This window comes from Onychostoma macrolepis, chromosome 23 (genome assembly GCF_012432095.1).
Source record: "Onychostoma macrolepis isolate SWU-2019 chromosome 23, ASM1243209v1, whole genome shotgun sequence".
Classification (NCBI taxonomy): domain Eukaryota; kingdom Metazoa; phylum Chordata; class Actinopteri; order Cypriniformes; family Cyprinidae; genus Onychostoma; species Onychostoma macrolepis.
The window spans coordinates 23888062-23907591 of NC_081177.1; the positions used below are offsets into that span (position 1 = coordinate 23888062).

General features: G+C 36.5%; 1 protein-coding gene across 1 annotated transcript; it reads right to left on the reverse strand.

Annotated features, from left to right (window-relative positions):
- Window positions 1-29: 29 nt before the first annotated feature.
- Window positions 30-19322, reverse strand: rbm38 (RNA binding motif protein 38). The gene is made up of 4 exons (XM_058764177.1): window positions 17726-19322; window positions 12715-12838; window positions 8938-8992; window positions 30-1978 (listed from the first exon to the last, which is right to left on the reverse strand). The coding sequence occupies exons 1-4, from the start codon at window positions 17933-17935 to the stop codon at window positions 1663-1665; spliced, it is 705 nt and encodes a 234-aa protein (XP_058620160.1). The 5' UTR covers window positions 17936-19322; the 3' UTR covers window positions 30-1662.
- Window positions 19323-19530: the final 208 nt, after the last annotated feature.

Sequence of the window (19530 nt, forward strand, 5' to 3'; positions counted from 1 at the left end):
AGACTTCAAAATAACCACATAAGTGAAGGTCAGTTTTTGCAAATTGACTTTATTACTTGTTTTGCATGTTCTGGTCTTGTGGCTTTCACTGTAAGGTATTTTCATATTTTGAGTTGAGTGTCTCAGGGCAGATTAATGGCAACACTGTTCTTGTGAAAACAAACCGATTGTCCTGGCAATATGTCCTCTTGTGCTGTCCAAACGTTTCATCAATCAAGACTTTTCTCAAGTTTTTCTGCATGTTCCTGTTGGCATTTTGTCCTGTAGTGTCATCCGTGGAGCGATACCAAAAGCAACCACTGACATTTGTCACAATACTCTTTCATTTGTCGTTTTAGCAGACCAAAACAGAGTCTAAAAAGCATCACAGATGAAACAGAATTAGAATATGATTAATACTCAATGTTTCAGTGTCTATTACCTCATGATTATTCACAGGCGAGCTACAGCGCATCTCGAATCCATGTGTTACTGAATGCTGGATTAATGTCGTTACAATCTATGTGGAGCTACTTAAGATTGCGAGGAATCTCGAGGAAAGGAACTACAGGGATGGAAGAGACATTTGACAGAGGTGATAGTGATAAGCAGAATTACAAATCCTTTGCAATGCTACATTTCTAGAAAAGTTATCTATTCTTGGAAAAAGTCTGGTTAAAAAATTCACATATTTTCGCTCAGATAGAAGGGAAGCACATGTGTGTCATAAGAACAGCTATATAAAATAAAAAAACTGGAGAAGTCTCTAAGGCTTTGTGCTTAACAGATATTCCTGCAGAGATGCACACCATCCAAACTTAAAAAACTGCCACTCTAAGCGGCATATATACACACTAGCATTCATACGTTTGGGGTCAGGAACTTTCTTTTTTTGAAAGAAATTAATACTTTTATTCAGCAAGGACGCATTAAATTGATAGAAAGTGGAAGCAAAGACATTTATATTTTTTATAAAACACTTGTATTTGAAATAACATGCTGTTCTTTTGAACTTTCTCTTCATTAAAGAATCCTTAAAAAGTTTCCACAAAAATATGAAGCTGTTTTCAACATTGATAATAATATTTAGAAATGTTTCTTGAGCAGCAAATCAGCATATTAGAATGATTTCTGAAGGATCGTGTGACACTGAAGGCTGGAGTAATGATGCTGAAAATTCAGCTTTGCATCACAGAAATAAATTACATTGTAAAACATATTAAAATAGAAAGCAGTTATTTTAAACTGTAATAATATTTCACAATATTACAGTTTTTCCTGTATTTTTAATTAAATAAATGCAGGCTTGGTGAGCATAAGAGACGTCTTTCAAAAACATTAGAAAATCTTACCGACCCCAAACGTTTGAACGGTTGTGTGTGTATAACCTCTCGTTTCTTCTCAATTCATTGGACCCTTCTGCATTACAACCCTGCAATCCGCCATTTATTCATCTAATATTGGTTATTCAACATCTTCTACCAATAATATATAATTATTAATCATAAAGAGTAACCAGTCAGTGTAAAAGTCCATAAACTTAGGGTTCATGAAAAGCAGAATAACTTGAAGCCCTTTTGTATTCGACCCCAGTCTCAGGCTGATGATGTCACAGTTCCCTGTCCCAAAATGTTGATGTTCTAGTGCAATATCAGCATACTCGGTGGGTCCCTGTGGCCTGATCTACAGGCGGTCAGCGTGGAGCTGATGAGGAGGGATCTGGATGAAGGTTGCGCTAGGGGCGCCTCCGATGGAGGGGAGGGCTGTGGGGACGGGGGTGTTTGTGGCGGAGGAGGGCCCGGGGGTGCCTGGAGGATACATGTAGCTCAGGAAGCCTGGCGAGGGCGCGTAGGGATACTGCTCGAAGGCCGAGGAGGCGTACTGAGTGTAGGCAGTGCTGAAGTCTAGGTACGGGGTCGTGGCGCTGGAGCTGACCTGTGCGGGCAGAACCAGACTGGGCTGCAGGAAGGCCTGAGGATAAACATACGGCTGGCTGAGTCTGCGAAGACAAACACAGAGAGAGAGAGAGAGTTAAATATTATCTAGGGATTATTGTAAATAAAAACTGAAATCGCAATAATGGCTTAGTGCAATTATCAGATCGCGAAGGCTGCAATTTGGTTAATTAAAGGGTTAGTTCACCCAAAAATGAAAATTAGCCTGTGCTTTACTCACCCTCGAGGCATCCTAGGTGTATATGACTTTCTTCTTTCAGATAAATCCAATCGGAGTTATATTCAAAATTGTCCTGGCTCTTCCAAGCGTTATCATTGCAGTGGGTGCCATACGCGGGAAAAAGCCAAGCTCAGATTTTAAAATAGAGAGTGCATTTTTAATACTCGAGTGACAAGCGCGTATGCGAATGACGTCATAGGCTACAATCGATTATGGTCCATTACTGCATTGATGCAGAATCGTTCACGTCCGCATCGCGATGCATCGATTAATTTTGACACCCCTATCACACGGCTCCGGGGGGTGAATAAAGGCCTCCTGTAGCGAATCCATGTGTTTTTGTAAGATAAATATCTATATTTCAAACGTAATAAACACTTTTCCCTCACTTCCGCTGACTGTTGTACACGGAAGTCGTTCCGGCGGATGACGTAGGACGTATGCGTCACGCGCCTCTGAGATATGTTAGTCTCGCGAGTTTGTTTACAGGAGCAAAGGAAACAAAGTTTCCTTACTTTAGCAAATGAAAACCAGTCTCCTCTTGGCTTATATCGAAATCCTCTGACATTTTTCTTTACAAATCCTCGCTTTGTGCTTCTAATTCATGACTGGCGTTTTTTGTTCTCTCTTCACGTTCGTCACTAATCACGCAACGCCAACGTCCTGCGTTATCCTCCAGAATGGTTTCCGCGTACCACGGTTAGATGAAGTGAGAGAGATGCATGGATTCGCTACAGGAGGCCTTTATTCACGCCCCGGAGCCGTGTGAGGGACGTTTTATTATGATGCTAGGATGCACGCACTTTATTTGACGTCTTGTGGACTGTTGAACAGAAACACCCACGCACTGCAATGATAACGCTTGGAAGAGCCAGGACAATTTTTAATATAACTCTGATTGGATTCGTCTGAAAGAAGAAAGTCATACACACCTAGGATGCCTCGAGGGTGAGTAAAACATAGGCTAATTTGAATTTTTGGGTGAACTAACCCTTTAAATATACATGCTGCGTGTTTCAGAGTGAAGCACGGCACTGTGTTGATTTACACACGAGCAGCTCATGATTTGGTGATTCCAGTGTCTCAGAGCGGCTCGGTTCACAGTAAATGCTGCTCCACACAAACTGCATCACTGCGCCTGCTCTGAGTTTGAGTTGCTTTAATGTGAATTTGTGGCCACCGTCTCCATGACCTGATCACTTATCAACAGAAGAGAAGCTTTAGGGTATCTCTGCGTTTTTTTTTTCTCATCAAAATAAAAGTTTGATGGTTTAAGGTTTGAAAATGAATCAAGATTCTCTGATGAACAAAGTTCAAAAAGAACAGTATTTATTTGAAATAGTGTAACATTTTTGTAACATTACATCTTTACTCTCATTTTGATTAATATAATACATCCTTGTTACATCGTACTGACCCAAAATTTTGAACAGCAGTGTAATGTAACTGTAACATGAATAAACATGGTGTATTATTATAAGTGCAGCTACTCTGCTCTTCAAACTGACCTGCTCACTGACCTCATTAATATTTCTCGTGAGTTTCTGCCTGATGATATTATAGCCAACATCACAGCAAACCGAACCGCTACAGAGACAGAAAGAGAGACCGGAGGCTGCTACCCACAGCTCACACCCATGAGCCTTCTTCAAAAACAAAGAGGAACCCAGAGGGGCCGCTGACACTGAGCTCAAAATATTGAAAACACCAAGCCGGCAACATCCTCATACACAGCCGAACACACTCACACATCTGCAGCAGCATACACTTCCCCTCACACACACGCACACAGCCGCAGTGTCACTCGTCTGCCAGTCCCTCGCTGGCGTCCTGGGCTGAAGGATGATTTATAGGGTCTGACAGAGGCTTTGTGGAGTAGGCAAATCAACTGAGTCTGCCGTCCTTACTGACCCTATTCATCCTAGCAAACGCTAATGCAGATAGGGAAACGGAGGGATTGAGAGAGACAAGGAGGAGGAGGAGAGAGAGAGACAGAGACAAGGCAAAATAAAAAAAACCAAAGCTGACAAGGGTGTGAGGACTGACAAAATAGGGCCAACTGATTGCTACAAATTAGTTGGAAATGAGTGTGTGTCTTAAGCTCTGTGCTGCCTACGTAGAAGCCTTCTAACCCTTAGATAAACTTATTGGGTTGACTTGATTAAAAAAATTAAGTTTAATTAAAATTCACCCTATCTTTATGCATGTTTTTCACATTTTTTGACCTCACATTCAGATCTGCTTCCATCCAATCATCCGATTTCTCTTAGATGTTCACTTCTCGTACTTTGCAACTGTTAAATAAGGAAGAAATCGAAAATGTGGAGTGCTGGCGTAGTACAGGACTTGACTGAGAACCACTGCTTGCTAACGAAGATGTAACCTCATTAGTGACTGAGACTTCATGCACACTAATCTGGATACATTTGAAAACACATCATATTCTCTGCGTTTTTGCCTTCTGTCCACACTGATATGGTGAAAACAGAGCTTTTGAAAATGCTTTCCCAAGTGCATAAATTTCAAAATGCCGTTTTCCTATTGGAGTATGGACTATGAAAACAAGTATTTGAAGGATGATGCATATTTATGACCACAAAAGCAGTCATAAGTAGCACAGGTATATTTGTAGCAATAGTCAACAATACATTGTATGGGTCAAAATTATTGATTTTTTTTAATGCCAAAAATCTTCCATTAAGATATTTAGTAAATTTCCCACCGTAAATATATCAAAACTTCATTTTTGATTAGCAATATGCATAGCTAAAAACTTCATTTGGACAACTTTAAAGGTGATTTTCTCAATATTTTGATTTTGATTTTTTTTTTTTTTTGCACCCTCAGATTCCAGATATTAAAATAGTTGTATATCAGCCAAATATTGCCCTATCATAACAATTTAAAAAAATTGACCCTTATGACTGGTTTTGTATTTCAGGGTCACATTTAGTGATGTGACACATGTTTTCTGATAGATATCAATGTTTCTACCAGTATTATGTCAGTTTTGTTATTCAGCTATATCATCTCAGTGAGTGTAAGAGGTTTTATAAACGCGCAATAAGGTGAATTTAGCCTTTCCTGATGTTTCACTGTGAATGAGAAACTTTTGTAAAATGCTAGTGGGACATTTTCACATGTATCTGGATTAATGTAAATGTAGCCTGATTTGAAACACTGCATGCCCCATAAATAGTGTGAATAACAGGGATGCAATGGTAGGCGTATTTGTACTGAACATTTTCTGTACAGGTCTTTTGGTTCATTTTGGAAAACGGATCTTCAGATGGAGCGACTGACTAAAATATAATTTTTGCTAAATTATCTTGCATTCAAAAGTGTATGCATCATTAGAGAAAGTTAATATATTTGGTTAAAGATTACAATGGCACATGAAATTGAAAAAAAAAAGAAAAGTAATGATGTGCATGGATAAATCATTTATAATAAACACTTAAATATTCAATTTTAAGAATTGTCCATCTTGATTTCATTAAATGCTGTGTCTGCAGACAGCTCACTAGGTTTTGCAGCGTACGTGTTTTTATCAGTGTTAAAAACACAATATCTGTGATATTTTAGTATGTTTGAGTGTTTATCTGTAATTTATTTAGGTGGTTCTGTTGATGTGGGGATGCAGGAAGCCTTTTCTTCTGTGCATGAGAGCGACAAAGAGCAGAAGCACAAAGAGAAATGAAGAGATGCGGAAGGGAGAGCAAATTATGACGACAAAGAGGAAGGACGAATGATCTTAGGTCGTGCTGTCATGCCTAGAGCAGAATATCACTTTTAGCAGCCCCAGCTGTTGGGTGTGGGGTAGAGACAGCAAGAGACAGAGAGACAGAGGGGTTTTTAAAGGTCATATCTTACCAGTCAAACACAGAAACAAACAGCGCAATCAGTAAATTACTGATGAATTAGTGAAGGGGGCGATTTGGGAGAAGGCCACCCTTGTCACGTCACTCGCTGCTTAAATGAGAGCTTGTGTGACATTATAGGGCACAGAGATTCACAGCTGTCTGAAATGAATATGCATAACCCTAAAAACACAACAAATGTGTAAAACATAAATAATATTTTTTTCTTTCTATCCAGAGAATAGAAAAAAAATGGAAAGAAATTACTTGTATTCAGCAATGCATGGATGCCTGTTTCTGAATAAAAAAGGTAATTGTGACTTTTTATCTCACAATTGCAAGTTTATATTACACAATTCTGAGAAAAAAAAAATCTGTATTTTTTTATTCAATGGCTGGAACAGGCTTCCATAGCAAGGAATTGATCAAAAAGATTTATATTTCTAATAAATTTTGTTATTTTAAACTTTCTATTCATCAGAAAATCCAAATTCAAAGATCTCCACAAATATTTGAAACAGCACAACTGTTCAACACTGATAATAAGAAATTTCCCTGAGCAGCAAATCAGCCTATAAGAATGATTTCTGAAGGATCATGTGACACTGAAGACTGGAGTAATGATGCTGAAAATTCAGCTTTGATCACAGAAATAAATTACATTTTAAAATATATTCAAATAGAAAACACTTATTTTAAATTGTAATAATATTTTACAGTATTGCTGTTTTACTGTATTTTTGATCACATAAATGCAGCCTTGGTGAGCAAAAGAGACTACTTTCAAAAACATTTATACATGAATCATGAAATATTATTAATACTAGATTATCAACAATGTCACATGGCTGCTCGCTGGTAGAGTGGTGTGACTGTCGCCACCAAGTGATAAAGGTCAGATGTCAGTGAACATATATTTGGTTCGAGGCACGTTATTGAATGTATTATTGTTTAGAGCAACACCGTAACACTTTGCCCGAGACAAATTTCATTTCGGGGATAAAGTTTATCTTTGACAAGCTGACGGTGTAGGAGAGACATGAGCGTGTATGTGAATCTGAGATGCTCAAGTAGTTTGATCCTCATTGTGCTGGTTCAGCAGGCAGACCTCCTGGCAAACACCCAACCCCCAACCACAGGGGGTTTGTTAGCGGCACCCTCTGCTCTCGTAATCCCCATCTCCTGCACCCTGATAAAGCCTCCTACCTCAGGAAGCCCCAACACCAACACCCGACTCCCCAGACGGGAGAAATCCCTCTAATGCCAGCCAACAGATGGCGAGAGTGCCAACCCACAACGACAGCAGGAGCGTCTTCCTCTCAACAAGGACATGCTACTCACTGACTAACTGAGCCTCATATATAGCAAAACTGACAATGGATGCTTTGTTCAGAGCCAATACTGATCCTAATCAGAACAGACAATATCTTAAGTTACCTTGAAGATACAGTTCACTGAAAAATGAAAATCCATCATTTACTCCTTATGTCGTTCCAAACCTGTATGAAAAATGTCTCTTTGATTGTCCATACACAATGAAAGCCAATGGAGTCTGTTTTTTTTTGGACCTCATTCGTCTTTTCCACAATATAGAAAGTTACAGTTTTGGAACGACATGAGGGTGATTAAATGATGACAGAACATTTTTCATTATGATCAATATTGCAAATTAGTTGTGCTGCTTAATATTTGTGTGGAAACCATGATGCATATTTTTTCAGGGTTGTTTGAATACTTTGTAGTATATATATATATATATATATATATATATATATATATATATATAAAACAATATGTCTTTATTAATCAACTTAATGTGTCCTGACCCCAGACTTTTGTACAGTAGTGCATTCATTATTGTTAATAATAATAAAAAAATGATATATTCTAACATTTTTGCACCTCTTTTTATCCAATGAAAGTTGTCAAGCTCAAAACAGCACCACAAAAGTACAATAAAAGTCATAACAATCATAAATTTAGCCCAAATTACTAATAATATTTCACAATATTACTATTTAGCTGTATTTTAACTATTTTACGTTGTTGAGCATACAAGTCACTTCTTTCAAAAACATAAAAAATCTTAGCAAGCCCAAACAGTAGTGTATATTATTATATTAACTGACAATTAAAATTGAGCATCTTCAGGAAATTATGCATCTTAGACCATAAATACAATATTATATTTTCCATAGAAATTTGTCATGCTCCAAAAAGCTTTTTTTAAGAATCTTAAATCATAACAATCATAAATGAAGCACTTATGACTTAAGATCTACCTTTGTGTAGAAAAAACAACGGGTTTGAGAATTTCGTTTTTTAATGAAATATATGTAAAATATGATTCGGATGTTGGTTAGTATGTGTGGGTGGGATAGGGAACAAGAAACATGTGTAGAGAGAGAAAGAGACGAAGGTTTGTTTTGCATAGCACCTGGCTGTTTAGCAGACTTGAGGCAGGTGGCGACCTAACTGACAGACAAACAGGTCAAACAGGATAGGGAAGAGAGACAGAGAGTCGAGAAAGTAAAAGAAAGAGAAATGCAGTCAGAAAGATACCAAGAGGGAAACACAGAAAGAGGAAGAGAGAAAAAAGAGAGAAACCGAGACCGAGTGACAGTAAGAGAGAGAATTTGGGAAGGAGGCAGAGAGATGAACATAAACCGCGGACGCTACTGTAAACACACGACAACAAATACTGAGGAAGAGCTGCACTAACGTTCACGCTCGCGTCCTCAGATCTGAGTGAGACGAGCAGAGACGGGATGTGTGAGAGGAAGAAGCCTGATTGTTAAGAATAACTGACAGTTTTGGGCTAAATGAAACTGCAGTTTTGACAGGACTGTTTCTGAGGGGTCGTGCTAGGATTTCATGTTATTCCCTCACCCCTGACATTAGCAGAATGAGAAGAGATGCTTACCCATACTGCCTCTGGATCAGGGCTGGATGAACCTGCTGTACTCCAGTCGAGTATCCTGTGACAACAAGAGCAAAACAAGAGATTGAAATCTGCTTCTGAGAGTTCACCCACAAATGAGGGCGAGGAAATGATGAGTTTAATTTCGTCCCAAACCTATATGACTGACTGACTTTATTTTGTGGAGCCCAAAAGAAGAAATTTTGAAAAAATCTTGTTTGGGATGCCACCTGCTTTTTTAGTACAACTACAATACATATGTCTAGCTTTCCTCAAGCTGCAGTTTTTTTTTGGTCCTTTTTGGATTCTGAATGTTCACTATGAACTGTGAAATTATAATATTTTCGGGGGGTGAACTATTCCTTTACAGGAACGACCCAAATTTAAAATAAAATTTCAACTCATCCTCCAGTTTGTAAAAACAAACAAATATTATTCGCACATGGAAGTTAATTTTGTAAAGGGTCAAGATATTGCAAGGCATGTCGAAATACACACGATTTGGAAAAAATAGCCACAAAACCGAATTACTATACGTGTTATCATAAAACTATTCCATCCGTTCAAAATATGACCACATAAAACCCAAAGACAGAACGCAAAGGGGCTGTTATAACCGGAAATTCATCTGCCTGAAACAGTTCCACTACTAAAAGGATGATTTATTGAGCTTTACAGCAAAAATAACTAATTTTATATGGAAAAATGAATACGATCACAATATTAATATTAATACACCAAGGCAAACGTATCAGCATTAATTACTGGCATTGGCTGATAAGATTTTGGGTTTGGTCGAGTGTCAAAAACAGGACTTTTATTTGATCAAGTTCACATTTTTTCATATTGAACCATTTTCAAATTATTATTGCAGCATGTTTTTTTTTTTTTTTAATCTTTAAAATATATTTTTTGATTAATTAAATTTTTATTTAACTTAATTTCAAAAAGAGTCCGTATACATTAATCAACATTCATGAATGTAAATGCACCAAAGTCAGCTCAAAAGCTAATTTTCATTGGCGGTCCCTTGACCTGATGTTATCGGCCATCGGCCACTGGCTTCCTAAGATCAGCCATCAAAAAATCCATATCGGTTGACCATTAATAAGTACAAAAATACAAGCTGCACGAAAGTCAAAAGTTTTGCCACATAGACTCCTATTTTAAGTGCAGTACTGTACATGTGCTTTTTGTTTGTTACAAACTAAGGGAGGAGTCAATGCTGTCGACAGCTTCTTTTAACATTTTGAACCCAGAACACCCCTTTAAGACGTCTTGGCAATAAATGAAGGTTTATGGTTGTTAAGCAGCAGAAATTGAATGGAACAGATGACAAACGCTACATAATTATTTGACTATCTTCTCTGGACATTTGCCCTCTGAGACATTCATTCTCCAGTTTTCTGCTTGCCCTGTGTTTGACATTCATGATGCACATTTGTAATTCTGTGTCCTCCACAACCGCACACTCTTTAGGTTTTAATTGGCACTCATTCGCTCCATTCACCAAATATGCACTTTTGTTTTTGTTTTTTCTCTTTCCTCTCGTCCTGTCTGCATGCTCTCATGAAGTCACTCATGTGAAAAACTCCAGGCTGTCTGTTCTGCAGCGTAACAGTGTATCTGCCCGGACACAGATCAGAAACATCTCTCGCCTGGATGCCCATTCAACACACACACACACAAGACTGGCACGGCATGCTCAACAGCCTCTTCTGTAGCACTGCAGTATTTGCATAAGCACACTTTACCCTTTACATAAACCTTATGGTGAACATAATTCAACTTGTCTTTTTCTATGTCTATCAACAAAAAAAGCTTTCTTCTCTCAGTTTTATGTTCATTATACACAGGTCAGTGACGTAACATTTAGTTCTGTGTATGGTGGAGCAGTGTTATTCAAATACAGAAAATAACTGAGCATGCTTTTAATTTATGACTTTAATTTAATTTTGTAATTTTTATCAAAAAACGTATAGATGGTCCACAATTTGTAATAAATAATAAAATGCTTAATTAATAGCTGTTAATTATATTAATAACCTGGAATTAATAGCCTGAAATTATTGTGGAAAAGGCTTTGGGACCAGTATAGCTTGGCATAATTTGTAAATATAAATATAGTTTTTTTAATTATTATTATAATTTGCAAAAATATTAATCTGCAAATCATTGCATAATGAATATGTGTTAACTAAACTAAAACTATTATTTAATAACTATTAATCATTTTATTTTATTTTTATTCTGTTTTATTTAAGCTGAAATAAAATATAAATATATAATAATATATATATAAAATAATTTAACTTATAAAAATAGTCTTTATAATAAATAATATAACTGAAAATATTCATTATAACAATCATTTAACTGAACTAAGAACTGAAATAATTTGAAATACTAGAAATGACTACAACTAAACAGAAATATAAATAATATATTACTAATAATATATACATATTGTTTTACTTTTCAACATTGATTTTAACATTGTTAAGAACTTGGCACTTAGCTTGATTTTTTAAATTTATTTAATGATTTCTTTATTTTATGATCCTGGTTATCATTGAAATAGAACATATATAAAAAAATTAGCTTAAAAAAACCTTTAACAAACATTTTGCAAAAATAAGCAAAATAACATAAAATAAGTTTAAGTAGAATTACTAAAATCACAAACTTAAATAGAAATATTATTAATTTATAAATGTCATATAAATGTTATTCCAAGAACTTGGCATCGTATTTTAACTATATATATTTTTTTAAATTAAGATTTCTTCTTTTAATGATCTTTATTTGTCATTCACTCTTGAACTAAAATGTGCTTGAACAATATGTTTTCCAGAGTAACATGTAAGCCTGAAAAAAACAGTACATCGAGGCGTGAGTCATGTGACGATGGCTGCAACGGCAGAGGAAAGAGAGAGAGACACAATGATACAGGACTGCCGTTTCAAACATGTTTGGACGAGAACAAGAGCAGGGGCCAAAATAATCCACTTTTCCTGAGTGAATATGTTGTGTTAGGACAGGTGTACATGTTTTAGGTTCCCTCCACAATACCCTTCCTCTTTCTCACATATCACACACACAGAAATGCAAAGTTGGAGGGCGAACGGACAGACAGATGTGCTGACTGAATATATATTACTTTCTGCCAATGCATTCACACACATGCATAGATGCAAATGTAGGATGGCAGTAAATTCTTGACAGGCTTAACCCGTCAAACAACCCGTTAAAATAAGTGTGATATTGTGTGTGTGGCAGCCAGAGCGAGTTGTGTGTTAGAGTACAAAAAATTATTATGATACAGAGAGCATGATATGATGAAAACATACATCAGTTTTTGCCAGTATGAATCATCCACAGCGAAAGTGTCAACAAGAAAAAGCTGCAACAACTGCTTTTCCATATAAGGGCAAAAAAACTTAAAACAGCTTTAGAATTCTTAAAGGGGAAGTGTATAATTTATTAATCACAACAGAATTGAATAAACAGAATGAATCACTTTCAAAACACTGTTGTGTTTGTTTGAACATCCCCACCAGCTTGACACAGCAACATTATCTGAGTTTGGGACAGACTTATTTGTTTGACAGACCAACGGCAGATGGGGGAATGGTGAGAAAACAGTCATTATTTTTGCATTTCTGTGGTGCTTAAATTACACACTTAGCCTTTGAAAGTGACAGAACAATAGATAACTATAGGATTTAAAAGGTAAGTACCCTATTTTGAGTACGTTTAAAGCTTGTATCTGGTATTTACCTGTCAGTGGGCTGCGTGGTTTGGCCCCGAGGTACGCCAGGTTGACATTAGCTTTGCGTCCATCAATAATAGGGTTGGGATCTTTACAAGCTCTCTCAGCTGCATTTTTATCTATCATAGTGACCTGAAGAAGAAAGAGACAAATGAAGTACAGACGCATTATGAATGAGTGTGATTTTTGAGGCTATTTGTTGAGCCATTTCATACATTTTTTTCACTTTTTTGTCAAACTGTTTGCATTATTTTTATAATTCTATATGACCATATTATAAGCTTAGGGGCCATTTACATTATGTTATTTTCAAATGAAAACTGAAAACCGTTTACATTTTGGCTGTTCATTTACATGACAACAGCGTTTTGGGAGCCTGGAAATGCAAACTTTTGAAAACGGTTTCAAAGTGCATGTTTTTGAAAACAATACCATTATCTTCTCAGTGTGAATTTGTGAAAACAGTTATGTCATGCAAAGCGTATCATGTGTTCAGTCTATAGGTATGTGCACAGACGCATAGTCTTCGTATGTTGCCACCTACTGGCCTGGCATGAAAATACAGCATGTTTAGTCATTTTCTCAGATTTGTGTTAAAGGGGATCATTTTGACAACATTGTCATCTGCACAACTTTTTAAAAAGGAAAATGTTTTCCGTTTTTAGTACAATTGCTGTTGTGTAAACGTACACTCCACTGTGCCTTTTAGAAACACCTCCTTCACATGTGAAATCAGTAACAGCACAGAGTGATCGTCATGTCTATTATGCTTAGTAAAACAATATACAATTTCTTCTGCATGATTTGCTCTACCTGAATGTAGGGCTGCAGGATAAATCGCATGTGATTGTCATGTGCATCTGATCAGTAAAGCCGGTTCTGTGATTAGTAGTCAATCTCCATCACGTGCTTTCAGATGGCGCGGCATTTAATACACAGAGCCGTAGATTACTGAGAAGCTACGCAATATCGCGTTCATATTCGCAGCTGAATCGCATTGGATGAATGCGATATTGCGTAGCTAGTCAGAGAACTTCAGCTCTGTGTATTAAATGCCGTGCCATCTGAAAGCACGTGATGGAGATTGACTACTAATCACAGAACCGGCTTTACTGGCGAGATGAGCATGACAATCACATGCGATTTATCCTGCAGCCCTACCTGAATGCAATAAAAAAAATTCAAATTTGACCTTTTTGAGATTCAAGGTTATCTCAACTTCTATATATATATATATATATATATATCAGTGTTGTTCAGTGGTGTTCTGAAATAAGGAGGAAAATTCCAAAGTTGTTTTTTTTAAATCAAATGTAAATTAATTGAATTAAACATTAAATAAACATTACTTACACTATCAGAAAAAAGAAAAAAAAAACAATTCTAAATATAGTTTTCTCTTTGTTCTATCAAAGCTCTGTAAATATTGGTCACAGTCACAGAGATTTACTTCAAATTTCACCAAGCTGATTACTCCCACAGAACATGTTTTCATGCTATTTTAAGTCTCATTTTAATGTAACTAAGTGGTTATATCTAAGTGTGTGTTGATACTTTTTTAAATTAGTCTTCCCATTAACACCATCATATTGTTCATTCAGACTGATTTGCGAATGCACACAAACATAAGAGGCAGGATTTATTGCATGAACCAATCACAGCCGAACCAGTCATATCCAATCATATTGCAATGGACGCATTGCCTCCTCTCACGTGACTTTCCCTCATTCATTCTCAGTTACCCCCCACCAAACTCACCACATGCTTTAGTGGGTCTGTTAAAACTTAATGGGCTCAGGGGAGGCAAGAGAGTACTGACTCTCGCTGTATTTTTCTGTATTTGTCGCTGTTGGACAAAGTTTCTTCAGAAAAATTAGTGATTTATACTCTTTTTAATGTTGTATTTTGTAATACTTGGCGTAGTTTTATTTTTGTACAACAAATGTTTTTTTTTCTCATCCAATATTTTGAGGAGACACTGCCTCCCTTGCCTCCTCGAAGGAAACACCCCTGATATATATATAGTTGTCTAATAAACCTAAACTTGTCTCATAAAAATGCATTTATTTCTTATTTTATTTATTAATTTATTTATTTGCAACGAAAAAATAATAATAGTTTATTTTTCATTCCAATCCAATTTATAAAGTTTATGTTGCCAAAAATGAGTTTTTTTTTAAAACCCATTTAAATTGGCTTTCATCTTAAAACTAATCTAATAAATACAAGCATGGCATTAATACCATGCCAGTTTGCTTAAGTAGAAGGGGTTTATGGTTATTTCTGTGAAGCGGCTATGCAGCCTCAACTGCTGACTTGTTTTCGCAGCTCGGCTCTCTGTGACAAATGCTCTTCTAGTGCGCTGCAATATTAGGTTTGAGCTGCTCTTGGCTACAGACACACACACACACACACACACACACACACACACACAAACGCCCCACCCTGTGGAGACCCAGTGTCAGCTGTGTTCTCCAGGGCTGGTGGAACGAGAAAGACAGCCGTAGCAGTAGCGGAGTGAGCGGTTAGGAGGAGAATTCATGGGATCTGGTTTCTGTCAGGTAAACACAAGAGAGTACACTTCGTTTCTGTAGAGCCCTTGTGTGGAGAGCCTCTCAGACTGAACATGAACAAAACAAGCACACACACATATAGCTGCGACCATGTTATTATCTCAGTAGTCACAAAACCAGGCTAGTAAATGAGGCGACAAGCCTCAGTGAGCGTGTTGGGAAAACATTAGGGTTGTGTTGTAATCTTCTGGGAACTCTTCTGGTAACCCTCCCTCTTTTTCTTATTCCAGAATACAGCTATTAAGACAAGGCCTCCCACACAGGGAGTGTATCAGCCAGGATATTAAAGACTATCATTTACGACAAAGCCACCAAAATTTGTCACCCTCTTGCACAGTTTATTTTATTTCCTCCCCCCCAGACCCCCCACCGCCTCCTTCGGTTTATCTAATGTGCATGTTTACACCTTGGCAGATGACATACAAAAAAAAAAAAAGCATGAAGTGAAACTGTGTGGTCTTATCTGTGCTTTCCAACTGCTTTTGAAGGCAAACCACGATACAGTTTTGTATCTATATGAGCGAAACTCAAAAAACCTGTCAACACGTGCAGATCATATTCATCCAAAACCAAAAGAAAAAGTGTAAAAATATATTTTACTTTTAGAAAGATAATTTTAATTTAGAACCATTAACACGTAATAAAGCCTATTTCTGCCACAGAAAAAAAAAAAAAAAGGTATTTGCCAATTTTATCTCACAATTTAACTTTTTTTCGTACAATTTTGAGAATTCAAAATTGCGAGTATAAACTCGTAAATTCTTGATGTAAATTCTTTGTTTTTCTCGCAGTTATTATATTATCTCACAATTATTTTTCCCCACCATAGAATAAAAAATATCAAAAGTAATGCAACTTTTTATCCCACAATTCTTTTATTTTTTTATTCCACAGTAGAAACAAGCTATGTATAATTATATAATTCTATATTTAAAAAATAAAATAAACATCCCTGTAGACTTTAAAGCTGATTTACAGTAAATTAATAAATTATTTTATTACAGTATTTATTCCGTAATATAGGGTGTGATTTGATATGTACCATGGGGTTCTTTTAATGCATATATATCAAAGTACCATGATATTACCATTTGATAACATCACTTTACCATGTTATCACACGATCCCTTGTATAGCCTATGCAAAGAGGTCCAGTGAAAGCAAAATAATGAAAATACAGGGAAAGCCACTCATTTGATATTATAAACGCAGTCAGATGTGTTTGGCTGAACACTCATTAGGGCCGTTCCTCTGGGCCCCTCATAACCTCCTTATAAGTGAGCAGAGGTTGGCCTTGCAGCATATCACAGCAGATAAACCCTTGGACCGGACCACGCTTTCCACTCACAATGCTTAAAAGGAGTATTTAAAAGGGGCCACTTCTGAGAAATCTGAGACCCTGCTTTTCAAACTTCATCCAAGAGGCTAAGAAGATAATTGATGACATGCTTTTTTAGAAATAATCCACTTATGGTCCCACATGTGACTCTCAACATCACACTGGCACACACACTTGTGGAGCAATGCGATGTAAGAGCATATTGTGCTTCTGAAAAGCTCGCAATATCTAAGGATTACATTTAAGATCCTTCAGCACTAAATCGGACTAGGTGGAAAAAACATTTAGGCCTATTAAAAAGGCTCATAGCAAGCATACAGATCATCATTTGTGACTAGCATATGCTTCAAGGCAAATTAAAGGAGTTTCTACTGCACATCTACTGGCTTTTGTTCTTCACAACTGTAACAAAGACATGCGCCAGCGGCACGCGACGATGGCATTGTCACCTGGAGACCGCACGCGCACGAGCGATTCATTCAAGCGAAGTTCGATACACTTCTGCGAATCGATTCTTTTGAACAATTCGCTTCAAAGAATCGGTTCAATTTTTTTTATATCAACATGGTCCCTTGTTATAATATTAAAACCAGCTCTATTTTGTATGCGTGTTAATAAAAAGCTATAATACAAAAGTGGAGAACAAACATATTTGTAACATTTCCGCTACTCAAATTACTTTTCGCCATAAGTCAATAAAATATGAGCTCAGCTCACTTACAGTTCTTTACCTTATTACTGCTCGGTTCAGTGAGTCAGCTGACCGGAGAACAAATAGTTCAGTACAGTTTTGTTAACCGGATCAAACCGATCGTTCAAACGATCCGACTCTCAAGAACAATTCATTGAGGAATCGAACACCGCGCTCACGTCCACAACAGCGATAGCGTTTGTTATTCTTTATACGATCAATTGTGTTTTCAAAACTTCTGTGATAAAGACAAACACGTCCGATTTACTATTTAAACGTTGCGCAAAGAACTTAGTAGCTAGCCTATAGAGTAAAAACCAAGAAAAACAGTAACGTTATTGTTCTTCGCGATCATTTAAAAAGCTATTGAGGTTTATATGAAAACAACAATGAACGCACGGTATTTTTTTACTCACAAAGCCGTATCCTCTGGATTTCCCCGTCTGCCGGTCCGTTATCACCACGGCTTCATCGATGTCGCCGAAAGTCTCGAAGTATTTTCGCAGCGACGCGTCTGTGGTGTGATACGGCAAACCGCCGACGAAGATCTTGGTGAAAGTCGTGTCTTTCTGAATACTGGGATACATCGTTTCCAACGTCCCATTCACGAACTGATGTAAAAGCATCGGGGCGCGAAATTCAGTGCAATGTAGATACGAAACGCGCGCGTTATAAATAAATATAAATAAACATAAATAGCGACCGACTCTTAAGCTACTCTACAATGGTTGCGAAGGCAGCGAGGTAGATAGTCCTTTGGCTTGTGGTTCCCGTTGCTCTCCGTCATGTGCCAAACTACTCCGCTAACGTTAGTCCATGATCGGAGAAACAGTGGCGGCAGGTGACTGACTCTCGCTCAGCTACAGCAGCACTCCGAGCAGCTCACACCTTCCTGCCTTCACATCCAATGCGATGCTCGTCTAATACACCCCTCCTATCTGTGACGCTCACAGACCCTTCCTCTGCCTCTGCCTCCTCACCTTGTTTCCAAACTGCACCTGTCTTTGTTCTGGGACTCTGAGGAAACTCTGGCTTTGAGTCTTCCGTGTGCTTTTGATGGCAGACTACTGTATTCTTGATGTGAAGACTTGGTTTAATACTTTTTTTTTTACAGTCTAGCGCAGTAGTATTTCTTTTTGCAGCTACCAACAGATTTATCCATTGAAAAATAACCCATAGTCTATATAAGCCACACCCTTACGAAAATTAACCATGGTTTTATTATAGTAAAAGTGTATAACCACATTATACATGTTGTATAACCACATTTTTACTACAGATTCCATAGTTAATTTGTGGTTACCATGATTTAACTATAGTAATCATGGTATTTTGGTTTTATTTGTAGTGTATAACCATGGTTAATTTTGGTAAGGGCTGTAAGTCAATGTATTGTTATAGGTGTCAAATTATGTGTTAAATAGCTGATGTCAGTATCACTTTGAAAATCTGGAATTCAAAGTCTGTTTCTTGAATCGCGAAATGAACACATTAATATCGGAATGAATAATTTTTCAGATTTAGATTACAATTATATTTTCACTCAAGCACTATTTTGCTGATTTTAACATTTGTACTCTTGTAGAAGCATTTACCCTGACTGTCTGTAAATTAAATTAACATTTAACAAATATTTACTAAATATTTACCAAAAAAAAAAAAAAATCATGTATCGTGTATTTGAAAGCAAATATGCAATTATTCATGGAAAGGTTGTCTGTGCTCAAAAAATATTTAGGCTTAAATTTAAGATTTATGTAATTTGAATTAATTATAAAATTTCCATCCATTTTAAACAGTTTTAACATAAACTGACAAACAAAATGCATATTTATCAGTCATAAATAAATGAAAAGGGTAAGATTTCTGCACTTAAAAAAATCCTGGCATTGTTTATTATTAACTATTTGCAATCTATTTGATTTTATTTAAATAATCACATTTTTAAAATACATTTATTCAAATGGCTTGAACCAGCGTAAATCTGTTAATGGTGAAAATTACATTTAAACTGATAAAATATATCTAGCTATTATTTAATTAAAAAGTAAGTTGTAAATAAATTATATATTTATTGATGATAAATATATAAATCTGGTTATTGCAATATTATTGCATATATATATATATATATATATACTGTATATATATATATATATATATATATTTACATTACATTTACATTTAGACATTTAGCAGACTCTTTTATCCAAAGCGACTT